The sequence below is a fragment of the Anopheles merus genome, chromosome 2R, assembly GCF_017562075.2.
Source record: "Anopheles merus strain MAF chromosome 2R, AmerM5.1, whole genome shotgun sequence".
Lineage (NCBI taxonomy): Eukaryota > Metazoa > Arthropoda > Insecta > Diptera > Culicidae > Anopheles > Anopheles merus.
In genome coordinates this window covers 51,877,576-51,898,514 of record NC_054082.1, presented here as the reverse complement: position 1 = coordinate 51,898,514, position 20,939 = coordinate 51,877,576, and the positions used below count along the sequence as shown (strand labels likewise).

At 42.2% G+C, this 20,939-nt stretch overlaps 2 protein-coding genes across 3 annotated transcripts in view; one reads left to right on the top strand and one right to left on the bottom strand.

The window, feature by feature from the left end:
* LOC121590857 (sodium-dependent phosphate transporter 1-A-like) overlaps window positions 1-20,939 on the top strand; it is a 78,462-nt gene that overhangs the window by 33,001 nt on the left and 24,522 nt on the right. For both annotated transcript variants that reach the window (XM_041910959.1, XM_041910958.1), the window contains exons 2-8: window positions 5,925-7,858; window positions 7,934-8,359; window positions 8,461-9,043; window positions 9,176-9,547; window positions 9,623-9,808; window positions 9,894-15,214; window positions 15,292-15,525. In XM_041910959.1, the coding sequence (XP_041766893.1) occupies window positions 7,666-7,858; window positions 7,934-8,359; window positions 8,461-9,043; window positions 9,176-9,547; window positions 9,623-9,808; window positions 9,894-10,191 (2,058 nt within the window). In that variant the 5' untranslated portion in view covers window positions 5,925-7,665 and the 3' untranslated portion in view covers window positions 10,192-15,214; window positions 15,292-15,525. The remainder of the gene's footprint in view (window positions 1-5,924; window positions 7,859-7,933; window positions 8,360-8,460; window positions 9,044-9,175; window positions 9,548-9,622; window positions 9,809-9,893; window positions 15,215-15,291; window positions 15,526-20,939) is intronic.
* On the bottom strand, window positions 15,338-18,844 carry LOC121590855 (flocculation protein FLO11-like). Its single transcript, XM_041910955.1, has 2 exons — window positions 18,763-18,844; window positions 15,338-18,674 (listed from the first exon to the last, which is right to left on the bottom strand). The coding sequence occupies exons 1-2, from the start codon at window positions 18,840-18,842 to the stop codon at window positions 15,338-15,340; spliced, it is 3,417 nt and encodes a 1,138-aa protein (XP_041766889.1). The 5' UTR covers window positions 18,843-18,844.

Below are 20,939 nucleotides of genomic sequence, written 5' to 3'. Positions count from 1 at the left end.
TTCGGTCCATTTTGGGGTGGGTTTGGAACAATCAGTACCGGTACTAACGGCCAGTACTTTAGCAGTCTCTGTCAGTAGTTCTTGCCTGATGCCTGGGGGTGTTGCCATTGTGTGGCTGGGCAAAGGGCTGGGGCGATTCTGGTTCTACATTACCTGGATACTGGTCAGAAACGGGCGGCTTTGCTGCACATTCCTAGTTTGGTGTTGGCCTATATCCTCGTTCAGCCCGCGGCTCACCGCCGTGTTGTGGCACTTCTTTTAACCTTGAAATCCCGGCGTAGAAAGTGATCTAGCCAGCCAGCCACTAGCACACAACCTACACGATACCGCGTGTGCCACCGCCGCCCCGGCTGCAAGGTGCGGGGAGCTTTAATCAATTTGCTCTAGATTGGAGGGCGGGCACATTTGCCATTAAACCAGTTACTTCGCTGGCATTCGCGGGACTAGGTATCTGGCCTGTTTTTTTGTTTGCCTCGGACGGTTGGAATCTGGTCTTGATCTTGTCCCGATTTACATTAGAACGGTGTCTCATGTTTTGATATCAAAAGACCATATCTTGGCATGCTCACCCGTTTGTGCCCCCAGCGAGCTTAGTGAATACACTACCCACCTTAAATGGTGGTGATCTAGCCGGGTGCGACTTGCATGCCCTGCCTCCCACCACTCCCAACAATGACAAAGTGCTGGTCCATTCGTGCCCAGCCAATAGTATGGCCACAATGGGCTTTTGGTTGTGCCGTGGGAGTCGTTCTAGTCCTGGACCGGAGCATGAGGAAAGGTCCCACGAAAGACCTTGCCATTTTTCTCCAGCAGGAAATACAGGAAATGCACGGTCGGTGGCTCGGGCGCACACCACACTCACCACGCTTATATGATGTGACAAAGCGGAGTAAACCACGTTAGCTTATCAGCATCAGCATGTTGCCACACCTAAAGCAGGCTGTTAGGGTATATCTTTTCATATTTTTTTTTTTTTGCTAACTGGAACCTTCCACGTTTTTCTTTTTTTTTTTGCCGAATCGAAAATAGGACTCTTGTTGTTGTTCAATCAATTTTCAAACAAACGCGCTATGTGGCCCGTGCTGCTGCTGCAACTCGTATCATTAGTGCGCAGATATGCTATCGCCACATGGTTCGAAGCAATTTCGCAATACCCCAGTCGGTACAAAAATTCGATGACGCTTTGAGTTAATTATCACATTTATGTCTCGTTCATGACTGCTGGTATGAGTTGGGGAGTTTGTTTTTTCTTTCTCATTGTCCGCAGAGTACCACTTTTCGATATCTCATTTTTCATAGATAACGTGCAATGATATACCCGTGTACAGCAATATTGGAATACACAGCGAGGAAAGGGGCAATCATCTCGTTCGATTTACACCGACCACGGCAAATCGTATTATTCAGTCGCGTTTTATTTTGTGCTGCTTTAATGAAAATGTTTCTTTTTTTAATAATCGAAAACAGTTCCCTGTTTTGATACTACAATTGACGAATTGGGGGCTCTTTTTCAGAAGCTTGTGGTTACATTTATTCGTTGTTGTTAGTTTTGGTAGCGTATCATACCGCGTCCCGCAATGATGACAGCATTGCGACAGTTTGGCGGATAGTGATAAACAAATGTAGTATCATTAATTATACCTGCTAACGATGAAGAGCATATGTGTGTGTACGTTATGTTGTCACTACAGCTTATCTTTCAGCTTAAGGGTTTGTTTATAAAGTAGAGAGAGAAACACATTTTTCATTCACCCTTTTTCACCGTATCTATAGGAAGCTACTGTTAGCCAGAATAAAAAAGTAGAATATGAATATAATTCTTACATATCTATTAACTTATCTTAAATACTTCAGTGTAAAGATACTTCTTCTAAGCTAAACACGGTACATTTGAATGATGTAACAAAACATCTCATTCTGTACATTCTGCTCATGTCAATAAAATCAATGTGAATCTTTTTGTGTGGTTTTGATTGGATAAATTACCTAATTGTAGTTGATTACCATCTGGGATTGATTTTATACTTAGGTTGAGGGTGTATCTGTCATCCTTCTACCTTTCAGCAATTGAATGATGCTTTACACATCGAACAGCGGTGCCTAACGAGTTTACTGCCAAATGACATCATTTATTGTCTGGTGTGTACGGGAAATGAGCTGCTCTTCCATTAGAGCATTGTAATGCGGAAAGTGCGACAATGTCATACAGAACGCTTTGTCTGTTTCAAACTTTTTATTCAGCTTTGAACATTTGTGTCACTAACTGACACTATCATTATTATTGGCTGCATCATGATTCTCTTCTGAGCTCTAAGTTCCAGTGAACTCAATCGAAAAAGCAGAAATTTATACCCAAACGGCAGTGTTTGACGTCACCGGAAGTGACGGAAGGAATAACAAATACTAAGCAAGGCAGTAGGAATGTTAGCAGAATCACTGGATCCGGTTACGCACAACAAATGTCCAGAGCGCGGGCAGGCTCAGTATATTTAGCATCTCTGTGTACGGTTTGGTTTCGGATGTTGGCAACTGTCGCATCTTCTCAAACTCAAGCGACAGACGATCGTGACTCTATCATGACCATTGACGGGGAGAGTACATGGCGGGCGCAAATTGTGTCATGATCAAGTTGCGCTATTTCTTCGCTGTCCGTTTTCCTGACAAGGAAGGCCATCGTGGTTTTGTCTCAGGCGGCGACAGTGACATTTGGGTCCGGAAGGACGATTATCACTAGTGTGCAGCAAAACCTGTTTGCTACGCTGTCCATCATCTGTTTGCAGAATTAATTGTGAAAAATGGCTATTTAATGACTACAAATTTAATATGCAAGTAACCAAGAAGGTGATGAAACAAGTTTGTGTCGGATGGTTGTTTCCATTGGAATATAAATGTATCTCTTGACTACACATTGAATAGTTTAAGCAACAAGGAAAAAGATGTTTGCTAAACTTCACCTATCTCAAGAATATTTCATCGTTGATGGTGGGATCAAGGTTTTTCGCCTCTTGTATTCGGTTTTAGGAAGTTTAAAATAAGGGTTAATTGATAGGGAAAGACAGAATGATCAATAGTTAACTCCCGGTTAAAGCAAAATATTGTGCGAGCCATGTTTAATGTAACGCAACGTTGCTTGACTATCGAAAAAGGCTGGAGGTAGTCATTACTTCCTACTATGCCGGCCACAACACTAATGATGCGATCTTCCTATGGTCAGCCAAAAGCAGAAACGTTATACGTGTAAAGGAAGAGGCGAGTTTTGAGAGAAAGCAGAAAACGTGCAGGTCGAAGATCGCGTGTCGTCTTAAAATATAACCCGTTGGCGGTGTTTGTGTGTATTTTGGACGCAAAAAAACTAACGTTTTTTGGCAAAAATAAAACATCCCAAATAAATCCCGGGGTGTGTAGTAGGGAAGGGGAATGAAAGGTGGACCGAATGGATACTTTTTTATGCAGAAAAAGACTCGGTCGATCATCTGATGCTTTTAGCTATATTGAATGTTTTGGTTGGTGTTAAGAGAAAACTATAGGAAATAAGTTCTTAATAAATCATGCAGTTTAATTTTTAAACTGATGAGATTGTACTCAGATATACTGGTAAGAAGAAAAAAAGAAAAAGAGAAAACAGAAATTTATTTGAAATTAGGTCATATATTTATAACCATCGTGCATGGGATGTCTTTCGCATGAATGTGCACATGCTACGAAAAGTTACCTGTTTCGTTTTATGACCACCTACAGTTGCGAAGTGATAAGAACTGTGAGTGATGGGTGAAATGAAAGAATTTAATTTTAGACTAGAACATAACAACGTTTCATGTAATACCAACGCAAAGAAATGAAAGCAACTTGAATAGAAGTAAATGAAAAAACAGACAGCGATAATGGTTTTTATTAAACATAAGTCAATCTAGGTTATCTCCCGCCACACAAGGGTAGATTTATTTGCTGTGATTTGGTTTATTTGTTGAAGATTCTTCAATTAGGTTCTGTATGATGCAATAGTCCATCTATGAGGAAGGAGGAAATGTACATGATCTCCTGGAATTGGGCATTGCTTTTTGGTGTTTACTACAAACCTTCATTCATTTTTGACACATGATCGATGTTATGTTGCATTCACTGTCACTGTGTGATGCCAAACAAATGTGCCAAGAGAAGGTATCCAACTTGTGCGGAAATAGACCACAAATTAATAAAAAGATTCTTCTAAACTACGCTGCAATCGTGTCGAGTCGTATCATCCACTTATAACACTGGCATTGAGACATAAGTGTCTAGACATCAAAATAGAAGCACAACAACGCAAAGCAATGTTTTAAATGCAGACATCTTAAAAAAAACTCTCACACACGTTTAAGCGCCCCTTTCGTACGCTCTAAACCCAAGAAGGCTTTTTCTGGCTGGGATGATGGTCGGCAGGCCATCACCCCTATTGCCGCACCCAACAGGGCAGGGGTACGGACGATCACGCGAATCGAGCACGTTATTTATTTTTTACTGCCACCGTCAGCACAGCAGTTCATCTTCGTCGACGTTATAGCATTGCATGTGGTCGCGTGTGTAAAAAGGTCAAATGCGCGAAAAGACGTGTGCGGTATTTAAAGAAATGGATCTTCTCTCACCAACACTATTGCGGGAAAGTGAAACGATTTCACGCACATCGGGGCAACGGTTCATCCATAGACGCGCCAGCAAGATTATGGGTGGCGATGTTGTTAATCTAAAGGGGCTTTGTAAAGAAGCAAAGACTTTCGTTCTGTTTCGCCGGCCGATTCCGTCTCTTCGGCCGGTAATGCATCGCCATGGATTCTCGAGTACAGTTCGGAACTGTTGCTGCTTTGTTGATGATGTGTGCTTGGTGCGTAGCAATCGTGGAGGTTACATTCTCCGGCAGTGCAAATAAATTCGATTATTTCGCTGAACACTAGTAGCCAAACCAAGCGTGGAGACGATCCACAGCATTTCGTTCTTGATCATTGCGCACATCCATTAGGAGAAACCTTGACCTCACTTTTGACGTATCTGGAGCCCATCATCAATGGAAAGTGATTGGCCATTTGCTTTTGCGGTACTCAAACTTTTTTCCCTCTATCGTTCAAACGCTATGCTGTGCAATTATATACACTTTATAGTATAGCAGGAAGTGGACCACGGGCGTCGCAAAAATATATGACGCAAGTAACCTAGAATGAACTGGTTCTGTTAATGTGCTCACTCTCTCACTCTTTCTCTACGGATACTCCCAGAGTGTAGAGGGCGTTAAAAGTGTTCTGAATGAGCAAAAGTAGCCTGAAAACAAACCGTGGCTAAACGATCCGCCTGCGGCTAATCAGGATTTTCTTAAACGTAAACCAGTTGTAACATTGTAATTGAAGATCAAGTGCATGCCTGATCGATGAAACTGAGCGATTGAGCAAGTTGAATTTTAACGATCATTGCATTTTATTTTTTAACATTTGGTGTGTGAGGAAGGTGGGAAAGTTCAAAACTAAGATGCAGTGAATATGTAAATGAAGCAAGTAAAGTAATGCAGCTGCACGATTTTGTCCACGGAGAAATAAACATCAATCGTGTAGGCCGGGCTATATTTCACCTGAACTTGACCTTCAAAACGGTTGTGCGGTTGTGTCCTGTGACAAGGGTGGTCTGAGCTGGCATCAGCTGGTGTGACGTAGCGTTTCGCGATCAAATCAACAATCAACAACCGGATGCACTCTGCATGAAGAGTGTGTTTGCTTAATCTTGGTTAGGCATGGTTGATGACACTATCACGGCGGAAATTATTCAAAAATAATCATGATTGATGATTTGCTAATAAAATTTGTATTTACTATTTATATCATATGATATTTTACAAAATGCATGACTTAACAAATGATTATATGGTATCTAATGTTTTGTTCGTCTCTTTTCTATACTTTCAGCAATGATCATACATCTGCAAAGTCACAACAACAAACGGTGAAACTTCGCATTGATCGTTGATGCAGTGACAAAACATTGTGTAATCAGAAACAACAACGCGTGACGACGATACTTAACGAAAGTCCTGCGAGAAATTACCATTAGAAAAGGAAGCAACCTATAAATTTTTCAAAAGAGTCCTTATCAGTAGTAGACCAGCTCTAGCAGCCAGCGATCACAAACCGGTGCCAGGAGTGGTGTTCACGTTGGGAACACAACGCATCTAGTAGTCTAGTAGAAAGTCCGTTCAGAAGGGAGGAAAAGCTTCTCAAGCAGCTTTCCGTTTCCGGAAGCTTCCGTAAGGGTTAAACCGCAAACCGCGTTCCGCTGCGCAATCTGCTTGTCTCTGGGGCGAAAGCACCACCGACAGCACCCACCTCCAAAACCCACTTTACAAAACGATGGCTGTTTTTACGAAACTCTGCCTACCAGATATTGTCAAATTAAAACGCTAGTTAGTAACCGCTGTCTTGTCCATCTTCGTGCTTGTCGGTGGTCATTACAAGAATTTACTAATTAACGTTTTTAAGGTACAATATCTGCATTCTTGGGTTTTTTCCATTCTTTTTCGTTCACTCGCACATTACTTGTACTTGTACTAATTTAGTTGTTGCTGTTTTGCGTATACATTGTCACACCACCTCCGCTACTTAAAGTACGAACAGCATCTTTGCATCGATTGTGATACTGTTTTGTTTATTTTCCTCTTTCCCTGTCTTCTATTAACTGTTGGCAAGAAAGCATCGCTTTCTTTCACTTTCAGTCAATAGCGTGCATTCTGAATTGTTGATCACCTGTTTTTTTATACATTTGTGTGTGTGTGTGTGTGTGGAAAAGTCAGCTTCCATTCTCATCGCTGATTCCGTTACTTAACATACTTTTTTAAAGGTAACTGCTACTTTAAAGTTCACACTCGTATTAGGCATTACTATCAATACTTAATAATTTTAATATTAGTAACGCTTCGAGCACAATCACACTACTACCGTTGTGTGCTGTGTGTGTATGTGTGTTTAGTGAAAACAAACAAACAACAACAGCGTAACACCATTGTTTGCGAACGTTGGTGTGAGCTCGTGAGAAAGTGTCGCATTTTTTGTTCAAGTTTGTCATCCACTAATTGCTCTGGACATCATCTGGAGTGTGGTGTGTTGTATAAGAGGCTGGAATTTACAAATTACGGAAGCCCTATTTTTGTGTGAGGGATTGCTTTTAGCTGTGGTGAAGTAACGGAACCATCAGCAACACGAACAAACTTGCTGCTAGCGGGTTGAATAACTTACGAAAAATCGTACTAGAGAAGACATCTTCCTTTTGAACGTGATTTAACAAGACTTGATACACCACGCCGCATACCGTCTGATCGAATTAAGGCAGAAAGCAAAGCTTTTCGTTGTTTGTTAAAAACCAATATCTTGGATTGTAATCTTATTTCTTATTTGCTTTGTACCGCTTGTACGAGCAAGTATTTTAGAAGGACAATTTCTGTTTGTCACTTAGAGAAAAGGTATTCTCACTAAACACACTCCAAATTCGGCTGCCTGGTTGGAGCACTGTTATCCAAAATCTAGGGCTCAGTTGACGACGTTAAAGCTTCAATCCTCAACTCTTCCAATTTGGTCTGGTAGAACACTCTCAAAGTCGATCGTTTAAGTTCGTCGCCTTAAACAAACCCAAAGCGCATCTTGTAAAGCGAGCAAAATGGATCCTTTTGATCCCGATATTCTGTGGTTGGTGATCCTGGGCTTTGTAATAGCGTTTATTCTGGCATTTGGTATTGGTGCTAATGATGTTGCTAACTCGTTCGGTACGAGCGTTGGGTCGGGCGTGCTGACCATACGTCAGGCATGCTGGTTAGCCACCGTATGCGAAGTGTCCGGCGCTGTTCTCATAGGTAAGGATCGGTAATTGAGTGGTAGGATTCTTATTTTTATCTTATGTATGACACTATCCGCTCTCTATTTTGCAGGTTACAAGGTGTCCGATACGATGCGGAAAGGTATCCTAGAGGTCGAGATGTACAAGGGTAGCGAAATTGAGCTGATGCTTGGCTGCCTGTCGGCTCTGGGAAGCTCAGCGCTGTGGCTGCTGGTAGCAACGTTCCTTAAAATGCCCATCTCCGGCACACACAGCATTGTTGGATCGACGATCGGTTTCAGCCTGGTCGCCCGTGGCACGCAGGGACTCAAGTGGAACACACTGCTCACGATCGTTGGCTCATGGTTCATCTCGCCCGTGCTGAGCGGTTTGGTGAGCGTGCTGTTATTCTGGATGATTCGCAAATTCATCCTGAACGCGAAGAACCCTCTGCGGGCCGGACTGTTCTCGTTGCCGCTGTTCTATGGCACAACCTTGGCTGTGAATGTCTTTAGCATCGTGCACGATGGACCAAAATGTAAGCAACCATTAGATACATGGTAGTGTGGAATAGCGCTATCGGTAGATGAAGTGGTTGGTGCCGTTTGACACTCACCACGGTAATTATATCGATTCCAGTGCTGTACATGGATAACATCCCGCTGTGGGTGGCGCTTGCGGTCAGCATTACGCTTGGTATCGTCGTGGCAACGCTGGTACAGCTGTTTATTGTGCCGTGGCAAAAGCGTAAGATACTCAACGGCGACAAGACCCAATTCACGGTCGGCGACTCGGATGGAGATTCGTCATCGAACGGTAGCCCGCGCCGGGCGAAGCGACCGCTCTCTCTGGTGGCCAGCGATGGTAAACCGCTGCCAGCTATTACCGAGACAACCGAGCTGGTTTCACTGTCGTCGCAGCATCAGCAACAGGCCTCACAAAATGGGTTGGTGAAGAAGCTCTCAAATGAGCTTTCGCCGGGCGGACCCTACAGCTTCAATCCGGAGATTGTAAAGAAGGCAAACAGCTTGCTTGGCGCGCACGACAAAACCAGCTTGGACAACACGGACCTAACGGTGACAAGCCTGAACTACATCGATGAGTTGCAATCGTACCATGGCAATGGACGCTTCCATCTCGGCACGTACTTTGACCGTCGCAACAGTACCAACGTATCGCCGAAATCACCCGACTCGGGACATCTGATCAATGGAGGATTGAAGTAAGTAGTTGTATGGTACAGTGTAAAAAAGAAAAATGTATACATATGCGATGTAGTTATCTTTCGATTGAATGCCATTGCAAGAAAGTAATTGGACAGTATTTCATGTTTTCCTACGGTTTCCCTTTTCAGAGAACAACCTACCGTAATAGCACTGCAGAATGGCAAATCACCCACCAGTCCGAAGAGCGACAGTACTCTTCCGATAACCGACTACACGCTAATGCCACAGAACGTGCTGCTGAGCAGTACGGAGCAAGACATCAAAAAGACAGACATGTGCAAGATTGAAGCAGCCGCCGGTTTGGAACATCCGCTCATCAGTGCAACGCTCTCACCCAACTCGAGCAAAGTGCCATTGATTGGTGCGAAGGAAGGCTCCGAGGAGGACAACCGAAGGCAAAAGCCGGTCGAAGAGAGCGAAGACGTGTCAACCCTATTCTCCTTCCTCCAGGTTCTCACTGCTACGTTTGGTAGCTTTGCGCACGGTGGCAATGATGTCAGGTAAGTGTAAACGATGGCTGGCAGACGTGGTGTGTGGCAAATTCTAACTTCATGGGGTTTATGCACGCATTGCAGCAATGCCATTGGACCGCTGATCGCGCTATTCATGATCTATCGCGAGGGTTCGGTGCTGCAAAAGTCGGAAACGCCACTGTTGATCCTGTTGTATGGAGGATTGGGCATTTCGGTCGGTCTGTGGCTGTGGGGTCGGCGTGTGATCGAAACGATCGGTAATGATCTCACCAAGATTACTCCCTCGACGTAAGTAGCTGTAATCGCTTGAAAATCTTCCATTTGCTAACATTGTACCAGCACAAAAATTAATGAGTTTTCTGCTTCATTTCAGTGGTTTTACCATCGAAATCGGTGCCGCCCTGACTGTGCTAATAGCGTCCAAAATTGGTCTGCCCATTTCTACGACTCATTGTAAGGTGGGTTCAGTTGTGTTTGTTGGGCAGGCGAACTCACGGCCAACGACAGTCGATAGCGGTAAGCATGCGCATCATGCCGTGACTGCGCAACAGAAAGCGGTTGATTGGGGGCTGTTCCGAAACATCGTGTATGCTTGGGTAGTCACTGTTCCGGTGGCTGCCCTGCTGAGTGCCGGTTTTATGTTTGCCCTTCGCGCTATCGTGTTGCCTTAAGAAGTGCGGAAAGGCTTTCGCTCCTACAACCAACATCAGAACAGCAATAATTAAGTGACAGAAAAACAAAATGCAACCGCGCTACGAAATCAAGCGAAGATGGGCAAGAAGTCGGCAGGGCAGCGAAGAAGTCGATAGGCGAAGACACCATCCGTAAATGCTGGACATGCTGGAGTAAGCATTGCGCTACATGCACGTCTGTCACCAGACTCAATCAAACAAATGCACAACAGCTATTGTTACACTCAGCTAGAGAGAAAAAAAAGGATGAGAGGGGGCTGTTTGCCGTTCCACATCGAAGGATACACCTATTCTTATCTCCAGAACTTTAGTTACTTAAGCAACCACATCCTTAAGATTTAAGTAGTTTTGTACTGCGATATAATAGTTAGTTCATTCTCATCTCAGAATATGTTTTTCGCGCAACACAACACTAGTCTCCAAAACGAAAAGTTACAGGGTTTTTGGTATATACAACACTTGGGGAGAAAGCTTTATTCAACAATTGGTAAGCTAGTAAAGACTTGCCTTCTAATATGATTGGATGATTGTAATGAAGCCTTTTTTACCATTTGCGGAGTACTAGCACAGTATCGTCATCATTCATTCATCAGTTAGTTCAAATTTTCCTATAAGTTGTGATTTTATAATTTTTCTCACTAGGTATAGCAGAACAGTTCAATGCTACGGTATATACGCGAAGTGCGCAAGCTCTTACAACAAGCTCAGCAAAGTAAGAATATTGCATACGCGTTGAATAGGCAGGCGGAAAATCTGTTGCGGGACAAACAGATGACAGAGTGGTCGGATTGTACTAGTTGACAGTTAGTTACTTCAACTGAGGCGTTTGTATTGATTGCACAGCCAGCCAGGTATATCAAAAGATACACACCTAACAGCAGCACATGGCAGGAAACAAATATCAGAAAAGCATGGTATTGAGGGCGGGAGTAAAATTCGATAACAATTAACAAACAACACAACAAAACCATAAACAGATTGTAGAGGTATTGTAATTTACTGATCGTTAGCAGTTAGTAAATAGCAGCTAAAAAAGCTAGTGTAGAGTGAGATCTATGTAGCATTATGAGTCGTGCAGAGGAAAGAAAAGATAAACCTATACAAATACCAACCGGCTCAAGCAGAGAGCATAAAAGTGCCGAAACAGGTGCGGCGGAGTACATTAAAACAAAACAGTTGAAATTTTGTTCCGTTTTCCTTTCCTCTTTCCGTGCCCCAGATGGTACGTGGTGAAAAGAAATTATTCATCTAAAATTTGATCAGCTTGATTTGGAAATTGGTTGTACGATTCAATTTCCATGCTCCATCCTTCGGTTTGCTATGTTAAACCTCTAACTCCCATCATTGCAAATTTGTCAATTGTGATCATAGTTCATCCTAACGTCGGAGGGTGATCGTGGGCTGAATACAATAATCGGAACCTCATCTCATACACTAATACCATTAAAACGCGGCGCAAATCATTTAAACCTCTCACTCGTCAACCATTGACAATGCTAATGCTGCCAAATTGTTGCTTTTGTTTTCACTGATACCATACACTATACACTAAAGCTCAACGTTACTCGAACGCCAAATTATATCAAATGTCGCAACAGTCGATTGCGATCGAGTTAGCTACCCGGACCTATAGGCTGCAAATGTCGGGCTACACTGTGACAGTTGACCCTAGTGTGGTGGAGAAGACACAAAGCCGATAAAAACAGCTCGAGGATCGATCTCCATAGGAAGCTAGTAGTTGGTGTACTTGTTTAGGTTGTAAAATCCGATCGCTTCCGCAGCCAAACCATCCTGGGCGCTATATTGTACCGTAGATTCCGTCCTCGAGGAATCCGTGTGAAAGCAACCAAACAAACAAACGTAGTTGTAACTGCATAGTAGTTCATACGAACAATCTGTCTGCAAAACCGTCAGCCTCTACTTATAAAACCGTTAGCATTGCTACACTGATCCCAAGGAGAAAAACGTCGATAAACCCAAAAGGTGAAAAGCTCAGCGAATTGCGCATCAGATGTAAAAGTCTAAAAATCTACACGGCCCCCCTAGCATCCTACAAGAGAAGGCAAGTCGATCCAACGCAAAAGAAAAGATACAATTTCAAACCAATATTAGCCAATGTGATTATACAAAAAAAGAGAAAAAAAAAACTCACCGTAATAGTTAACACACGGCGGTCCTTCGCATCGCCGTGTGTATCGATGTGTGTATTGTTACTGAGTAAAGTGGTGAGTGTGAAGCCGGTGGTGCTAAAACAAAACAAAAAACAGACAAACTAACTAACACATTAGTTCCCTGCCACCTCCTTGTCATTAGACCGTTGTTAAACATATTACATGTTGAATTGAGGATGCAATTCCTGGATAGCTGCTATGCAGTCTTCATCCTAATGCAATGTTAGTTGAAGAAAACATTTGTCGTTTAGAAAAAAAAACTAAAAACACAAACACACATACACACGCAGTCACAATTCAAACAAAGACGAATTGAAATTGAAGTAAAAGAAATTAAAGCAAAACCAACATGCACTCCAACTACAATATTCTGGATATTGGGTTAGAGAAGTGATAAGTGTAGTGCGATGAGTTTCCTTGATCTGGCCATCAGGCGAGCATGTCTCAGTAATATGGCTTTTTCCCGTTACTTAATTATTGCTTTCGGTAGGATTAAGAAGCTTATGTTCTTTAATATTACAAACAATTTTTCAACTAGCGCACAGTTGTATATGATGTAATTGCAATTGTGTGTGTTTCTTAAATTACGATTTTATGTTAACTAACGACAGACAGAAAGAGAGTAAACCTTCTCCATGAGACTGCAATGGGAATTTGTTTAAAAATAAACACACAAACAATTCACCTAAACTATGACTCTGAAAATTCTATACATTAGACAAGCGCAACACGTACCATTCGCAGAGAGGTTTTTTTTCTGTAGTGATCAATACGAAGTGCATAGGGCTGCAATGATCTCACACACACACACACACACACACACACACACACACACACACACACACACACACACACACACACACACACACACACACACACACATTCATTTTGCAAAATTATGGTGTACTTTTTTCCAACACACTTACAAATAGTAATTTTTCAACGTGTGGCACTGTATTGCTAAAAGAAAACTTACTTGCAAGACATGTAGAAGAGCTTCAATAGTAATGAAAATAGAACGATTTATGCCTTTTTTATTACTATTTTTTTTGTAAAGAGTTTTCTTTTTGAAATGGTAATTGACAGTAAACTGCTAAGCTGTCCCAATCACCCAATTGCGTACCGTACACAGTAGAAGTGCTGAATTCCTTCACGACCTAAATCCACAAACCTCGCACGTTACTCCAATACAGTCTTCTTGCTTGCGAAATACGTTCAAGTTTCAAACCCGTGGTACCAATGTGTTCCATCTTTCGTTCTTTCGATATGCTTACGAAAGTTTTTTCATATTTCCATTGAAGGTGCGATCTTTTGTGTTTTAAATCCTTCGGGATTCCTATAACAACGCTTCACTAAAACGAAGAACTCCCAAAGGAATTAGTATTAATCAGAATGTAAATGTACTAAACAGACAAAAAAAATGTTAGAAACATTATTTCGACGTGTAATTAACAAAGCTCCACCACAATAGAGAGATAGAGAGAGAACGAGAGATGTAAAACAACACATATGACCAGGATGAGGACAGAGATACATTGGGAGCAGAAAGGATTAACACAACACAGAAAAAGAAAGCAGATAAAACATGCCCGTACATCTTTCATACCTTGGGAAGTTATACATACCGTACGTCAATGGAAGTGTGAAACTGATCCATCAAAACTATTGAGAGTAGGGAAGCGAATGGATAAGCAGAACCGAACTGTTATAGACCAGAAGTCGGAAGAAAGCTGGGGCAAAGGGACACAACAATACCTGATAGCAAAAGATAACATGTAAGCAAGCAACGAAAAGGAAAAAATAAGTACCGACAGATTCCATAGAACATTGTTCTACTAGTAGTGAACATCTGTTGCTGTCGGTAGCACGGTCTTGGTAACATATAATAGCAACAAATATGATGTTTGGGATGAATGGATGAGAAAATTGTTGGAACCGTTTCGAACCGTGCGGCGGCAAGTGAGAAATAGCAGTATGTGTAAGCTGCGTGATTGGGTTAGGCATAGTAACGCAAGGAATTCAACTAATGTGCGAATGAAACCAATGTAAAAGAGCGGAAAAAACCAGTACAAGAATGCAAGAGCTCTCAAAATCAATAAACCTAAGTCTGATACAACAACACGGATGCAACCATTGACTTTTGCTTCTTTTTTCTTTCTTTCTTTTTGTACGTTTTCTTCCGAAGACGAAGACGTGAGATTCGTCAACACTGCGAAGTAGTTGCAATAGCGGAAAATAAACAAGTGTTCACTTCCGGGACTGTGTGAGAGAGACAGGAAAAATATTTTTTTTTGACATTTCATTCCAAAAGTAAACAAATAAATCGGCGTGTTCAGTGCTAATCGGTCACTGCTTTGATGGCTTTTGGAGATTTATTTGGCCGTCGCGGGATGCGTTATGCAAAGGATTATCATCTAGCAAGCTGTTGTAATTACTGTTTGGTCGTATTGTGGCATTGTAGCATTGCAAAAGCTCAGTTGTGCTAAGAAGCTTAAACGTGAAGGTTGGGATTCTTAAAAAAATGGTAGCCGATTCTAATTGCGTCCGACTTTTGTAGGTTAAAATCTGCTTTTGTGCATTATCCATCGACAAAACAACCGTATGGATTAGTTACCAGTAAACTGTGGATAGCACATATTATGTACATATTATTCACTATGTACATGTAATATGTGCTATCAACGCCCAAGTGCGCCATTTTGATGACGAAGAAAAAAGTTCTTTCATGATGCTAACAATCCTACTAATAATGCACAGCGATAGACACAACTGTTGTGAACGTATCAACTATTTATTAAAGAACAATATACGCCGAAAATTAACGTCTTCCGGTGAGCAGAGATTTTACAATAACTAAGCATTTTATAAATCATATTTTCGTTACCAATAAACAGCGTCCTTTTTCCAGGGTGGCAGTTCCTACCTCTAGCAAAAATGTACAACTGAAAACAGGATCAGAGAATAAAAAACAGCAGTGTAACAGGTGGTAACAGTATTAAAGTATGGCTCCACGCATGAGCCCACTGCTCGCAAGAGCCACTATCAACGTCCGGTGTTGTAAGTGCAACTGCTGGCGACTCCTGGTCCAATCCCGGCGGGATGGCGGATGTGCTGGATATGGAATCGTCATCCGTGATGGCAGGTAAGTTCGCCTCATCCGTTACCTCATGTATTACTGACTCTTGCGGCACCAATGGTCGTGGCGTAGTGGCTAGTACTTGGGTTTCAGTGGCACTGCTGTGAACTGCTGTTGTCAACATTGTCGATGGAGCCGTTACTAACGCAAGGACCGTAAGCGCAAGAGATGAATCCGTTGTGCTTGATGATATTGGGGCCTCCGTTGCTTCTTTCGACATCATCTCAATGGTAGCTAGATCGGTCGGTGCAGCAACTTCAAGTGACTCAGCTGCTATGCTGGACACTTCTTCGGCAGAAAACGTAGTGCTTGTGATCGTTGTATCAGCATCAATCTGCTCCCTGGACGAATCTACCACAGAACTCGTTGTTGGTGTTTCAGCAGCCGGTTGTGCAATCTCAATTGTCGAATCTGCCACAGTAACTGTAGTATCCTCTGTTTCACCCGAAGAAACTTCTAAACCGTTTGATAATTCCGTTGTAGTGCTTGATATCGCGTCATCCTGAGAATATTGCCTATTTTCGCTAAAAGAAAATGAATCAGTTGGTGTTACCTCACGATTTTCTTCAAAGATCGTGTTGGTGTTTGTTTCTGGGGTGACGGACTGGGGTTCTGTTACCGTCACAACCGCAGGAGCTTTCGTTGTCATTTCAAAGCTACTTTCAACGACCGTTGTAACGAACGCTGCATTATTTTTTTCTGTAATAGAGAAACGTTCTACTGACCCGGTTGTTAACTCTTCCCTATCTTCTCCTTCGGTGGGTAAAATTGTTGCGCCTGGAACAGTAAGTTCATGTTGTAATGCATTCTGCGCAACACCTTTGTCCGTTGTTGTATGATAAGCTTCAGTTTCTACGCTAGTTACTTTTTCAGTTTGCTCGTTCATCATTGTGGTTGTATCTGTTATCTCTTCCAGCGTATATAAAGTAGACAATTCAATAGATTCACTAGGTGTTGTTTGGGTCGTATCTCCGGTGAAATCGTCGCGGTTAGGATCGGTGACAAGTATTTGTTCAGTTACAGCTTCAGTTACCTGTTCTGCACTTATTGTGCTTAATACTTCACTATTTAGAGGGAAATTTGTTTCTTCAATAACATTTACAGCTTCAGTTACCTGTTCTGCACTTGTTGTGCTTAACTCTTCACTATTTAAACGGACATTTGTTTCTTCAGTAACATTTAAAGCTTCAGTTACCTTTTCCGCACTGCTTGTGCTTAATGCTTCACTATTTGCTGGCGTAGGGAAATTTGTCTTTTCAGTAATATTTATAACTTCCGTTTTTTCCTCTGCACTCGTTGTGTCTAATGCTTCACTGTTTGTTGACACAGGAAAATTTGTTTCTTCAGTAACATTTATAACCTCAGTTGCCTCTTCTGCACTGCTATTGGTCAGTGATTCGCTGTTTGTTAGCGTAGGAAAATTTGTTTCTTCAGTGACATTAACAGCTTCTGTTACCTGTTCTATACTGCTTGTAGTTAACCCTTCACTGTATGTTTGCGTAGGGAAATTTTTCTCTTTAGTAACATTTTTAATTTCAGTTATTTGCTCTGCACTGCTTGTGCTAGGTGCCTCACTATTTGATACCACAGCGAAATTTGTTTCCTCAGATCCATTTACAACTTCTGTTGTTTGCTCTGCACTCGTTGTACTTGGTGCTTCACTACTTGCAACTAGAGAGAAATTTGTTTCTTCAGTAACATTTACTAATTCAGTTACCTGTTCTGCACTGCTTGTGGTTAATCCTTCACTATTTGATACCAAAGGGGCATTTGTTTCTGTACTTGATGGGGTAGTAGTGGGCTCATTTTCTATTACGGTTTGAGTACTAATTTCAAGCTCTTCTTGCGAAACAGTGGTTGGGATGGATTGAGTTGTTGTTTGAGTAACGGTAGTATCTATCTCCACTGTTGTTTTCGTATTATCAACATTTTCTGTTGCCGGCAAAATGGTAGTCATTGTTTCACGATTTTCAATATCTGAACTAGAGGTACTCGTATCGGATAGAATATGCTCGATCGTACTAACTTCCATCGATGCGGGCATTTCGGTTACAATTGCGTTCACTTCGTTAGCATCAACCGTACTTACAATGGTTGTTTCTTGCAGATCTGTTCTATCTGTTGTGAACGGTTCAGTTGTCGTGGTTGTTTCACTATTAGCGGCAGTTGTTGTAAACGGTAAAATTGGCGTATCATCTGTTATCGAATGTTCTATGCCAGTTACAGGAACATTTGACCAACTGGTTGGTTCTGGATGTTCGCTTATAAAGACGCTGCTCTCGAAATCTTCTCGAGTAGAAGTAGTTGCTTCAATGATCGTTTCAGTTGTTTGTATTGAAGCATCAAAACTATCCTCTGTTGATGCTAAATATTCAAGGGTAGTGGTAGTTTCAATATCACTTGTAATAGATGTCGAACTTTCTAGGCCCATTTCAGTTGAAGTATGCTCGGAAGGAGTCATGAGTGTTGTACTTAACGTTTCCACATCCACCGTAGAGCTCTTTTTTAAACCACTAGCATCAATGTACTCTGTTATAGTTATTGCTGGTACTGCAGTAGCTGTGAAAGATGTTAACGTGATTCCTTCAGCAAGCAGACTTCTGTCCTCTTCTGTCGGCAAAGTAGTTGTAATGACATACATGTCGGTGCTATCAATCAAATTCGTTGATATCGATTTTTCCTCATGCACACTTTCTGCATTTTTGTTCGTTTCATCATTTGTCGTTGACTGGCTTGGTAATTTTTCCGTAGCTTGTACAAGACTGGTAGTTTCGGGTTGCACTGTTGATGTTTCACTTCTCAAATTGATATTATCACTAGCGGCAGTCGTAGCTTGTGTCGTAGCGGTTTGTTCAGCGTTCGGCGTAACATCAACAATCGGAGTTAATGCGTCGGTAAAATGAGATGTAACTGTATCATCCACGTTCGGTAAATCATTCGATGGAATAACAGTCACTTTAGCCACCGGCTGGGTTCGTTCTGTTGTATTCGTACGTTCGTTCGAATCGGGGTTTTCAGCACTATTTATCTCCGTGTGGCTGGATACACTGACGTTACGTAGCTGTTGCTCTTCCTCCGACACATCGATCAGCGGATCGATACGATCACCGTCGATCCCGAGATCGGAAAACTCCACCTTATTTACCACATTTGTCCTGCGGAAAGAGTCGAATCAAATCCTAACCGTTAGTAATGCTAAAATAACATTCATGAAAGGTACTTTTCACACGAACAAAACTTCACCTTTCGTATAATAAAGGAATTCCGCAAATGAAGTCCACTTTCAGCATCATGTAAAACACAAAAACTGCAAAAATCTGCATTATTTTTCTGTGAAGTGTAAAAAATGTAAAACCACTGCCGGAAACAAGCAATCTATGCGATACAGAAAAACTCTAGAACAAAAACGTCGTAATTTATGACATATTCGTTTCACTTGCAGGATACTAAACGCTCATTCAACGATGCTTAATAGTTGCACCTCACTGCGCAAATGAGCAAACTTTCGTGCTGATCGTCCCGTTTTACTTTTATCTCCAATGGTTCGGGGCGTCCCAAAAAGTCGGAGATGGAAGAGAATGAATCAAATTCAAAATTCACCATCCCCGTCAGGCGCCTGTCTGACTGTCGCATGAGGCATTTGCCAATTTTTCCGCTTTTCACTAATGCGATGTAATATGATGGGCAAAAATTAACGACACAGCTATCCATCCATTCCGAGGGTCTCTGGGTGCAGCCACCGGCAACTGACAACTGAATCGTATGGGTCCGGCGTCGATGCCTGCGGTCTGAAATGCCGGTGGCACCGGTCGCGACTCTGAAAACCCCGTACCCCGTTATACTGCTTGCTGATTGATTTTTATCGAACCCCGTACCCGATAGGTGATTAGCATACCCCTCATGTCCTTCATTGTCTCCCGAACATTATGAACCAAGACCGTACACAAATGAGCGCACCTTTTCACGTGTTGTAATGGAGAACAAGAACAGGTGCCAACGGTTTAGGTGTAGGTGCCATTACTACCGCACCTGTGTAATGAGGTCCTTTACGAACAATCGTGACAATCTCCCAAGGGTACGCTTTTGGAGTGCTTTCACCCGTTCCGTTGTATGTGTGAGTAAACATGCAGCAGCATGGCGCTTATGTAGCACGAAGGGTAGTCAATATCGTCTGGCAATGTGCGGGACCGGCCTTTCCATTACATATGCTACTCTCGCACTGTCTGCTACTGTTGTCAGCAATGGATGTCTGTCTGTAAAAAAATGCTTCCTAAAAGGTCGGGTGGGTCGCTGTAATGAATTTGGTCGCAATTACTTCCTACTTTGAAGTTCTGTCTTTTAGTCAGACTTTTTTACTTCCTAATTTGGGATCACTCCAAGGAAAGTTTCAAGGACATCAAATTGCATGTAACATTGTTCTTTGCAGTGAGAGTGCCTTGCAACGTTTGAGCGACGGAATGGGCTCATTTTTTGCTATGTATGTGCCATCTATTAGCAATTTGTCACAATGCCGCTCAGTAAAGAGGTGAGTACCAGTCCATTTGTTTCGGGCAATTACTTTTTCATAAATGCCGGCCAGTAGAATAGGTCGAACGTAATGGGTCTGATCGTGACGTTAAAAAGGCACTTGCATCAATCGATTGATTGCTTATAGATTGAAGGTTTTGTCTTCTTGTTTTTTGTTTCATTATCTGCTAACCCTTTTTCGTGTCCTGCAGGAGGCTTTCTCCGCTTCCTTTAGCTGATCGATTACATTCAGGTTTAGTTAACCTTCAGAACAGTTGTTTGTCTGCAATATGAAGGCTTGGTGATGGAAGGTACACATTGATTAATAAGTAAACTAAATTACACACGGCTGGATTCGGTTCGCAGATTGAGCGATTTGACTAATCGTACAGGTGCAAGGCTATTTTTGCATCGACTCTTTTCAACTTCATGTTACGGGTGGAAGTCAAGAGCCTGGGTCTGGACGTTGTCAACAAGGCCAAGGTGAAACGGAATTATTTATCTCAACTTTTCTTCATAAATGGTACTGCTGAGGCAAATGGGTCATCTTTAATGGTTGAATCGATACAACAAATATCTTCTTCTCTTTGGCGTAATGCCGGCCTGCACAGGCTTTCGAGACTTAATTCATTACCACGCAACCGGATAGTCAAATCTTTGCTACGGGGGGGACGGTCCATTTGGAACTTGAACCCATTGGGGGCTTGTTATTTAGTCGTTCGAGTTGACTTGATGACTATACCACGGGACCGTCCCACAACAAAGATGTAGATGTCATGAGACTGTTTTAGGTGATAATCAATTCCGGAAGAAAACACTTGTGTATATTTCGAAGTCATCACAACACATAATAAAATGAGTCATTTGCGCCAAACGTTGTTATGGTTGGAATATACAGGCGACATTTTTCGTAG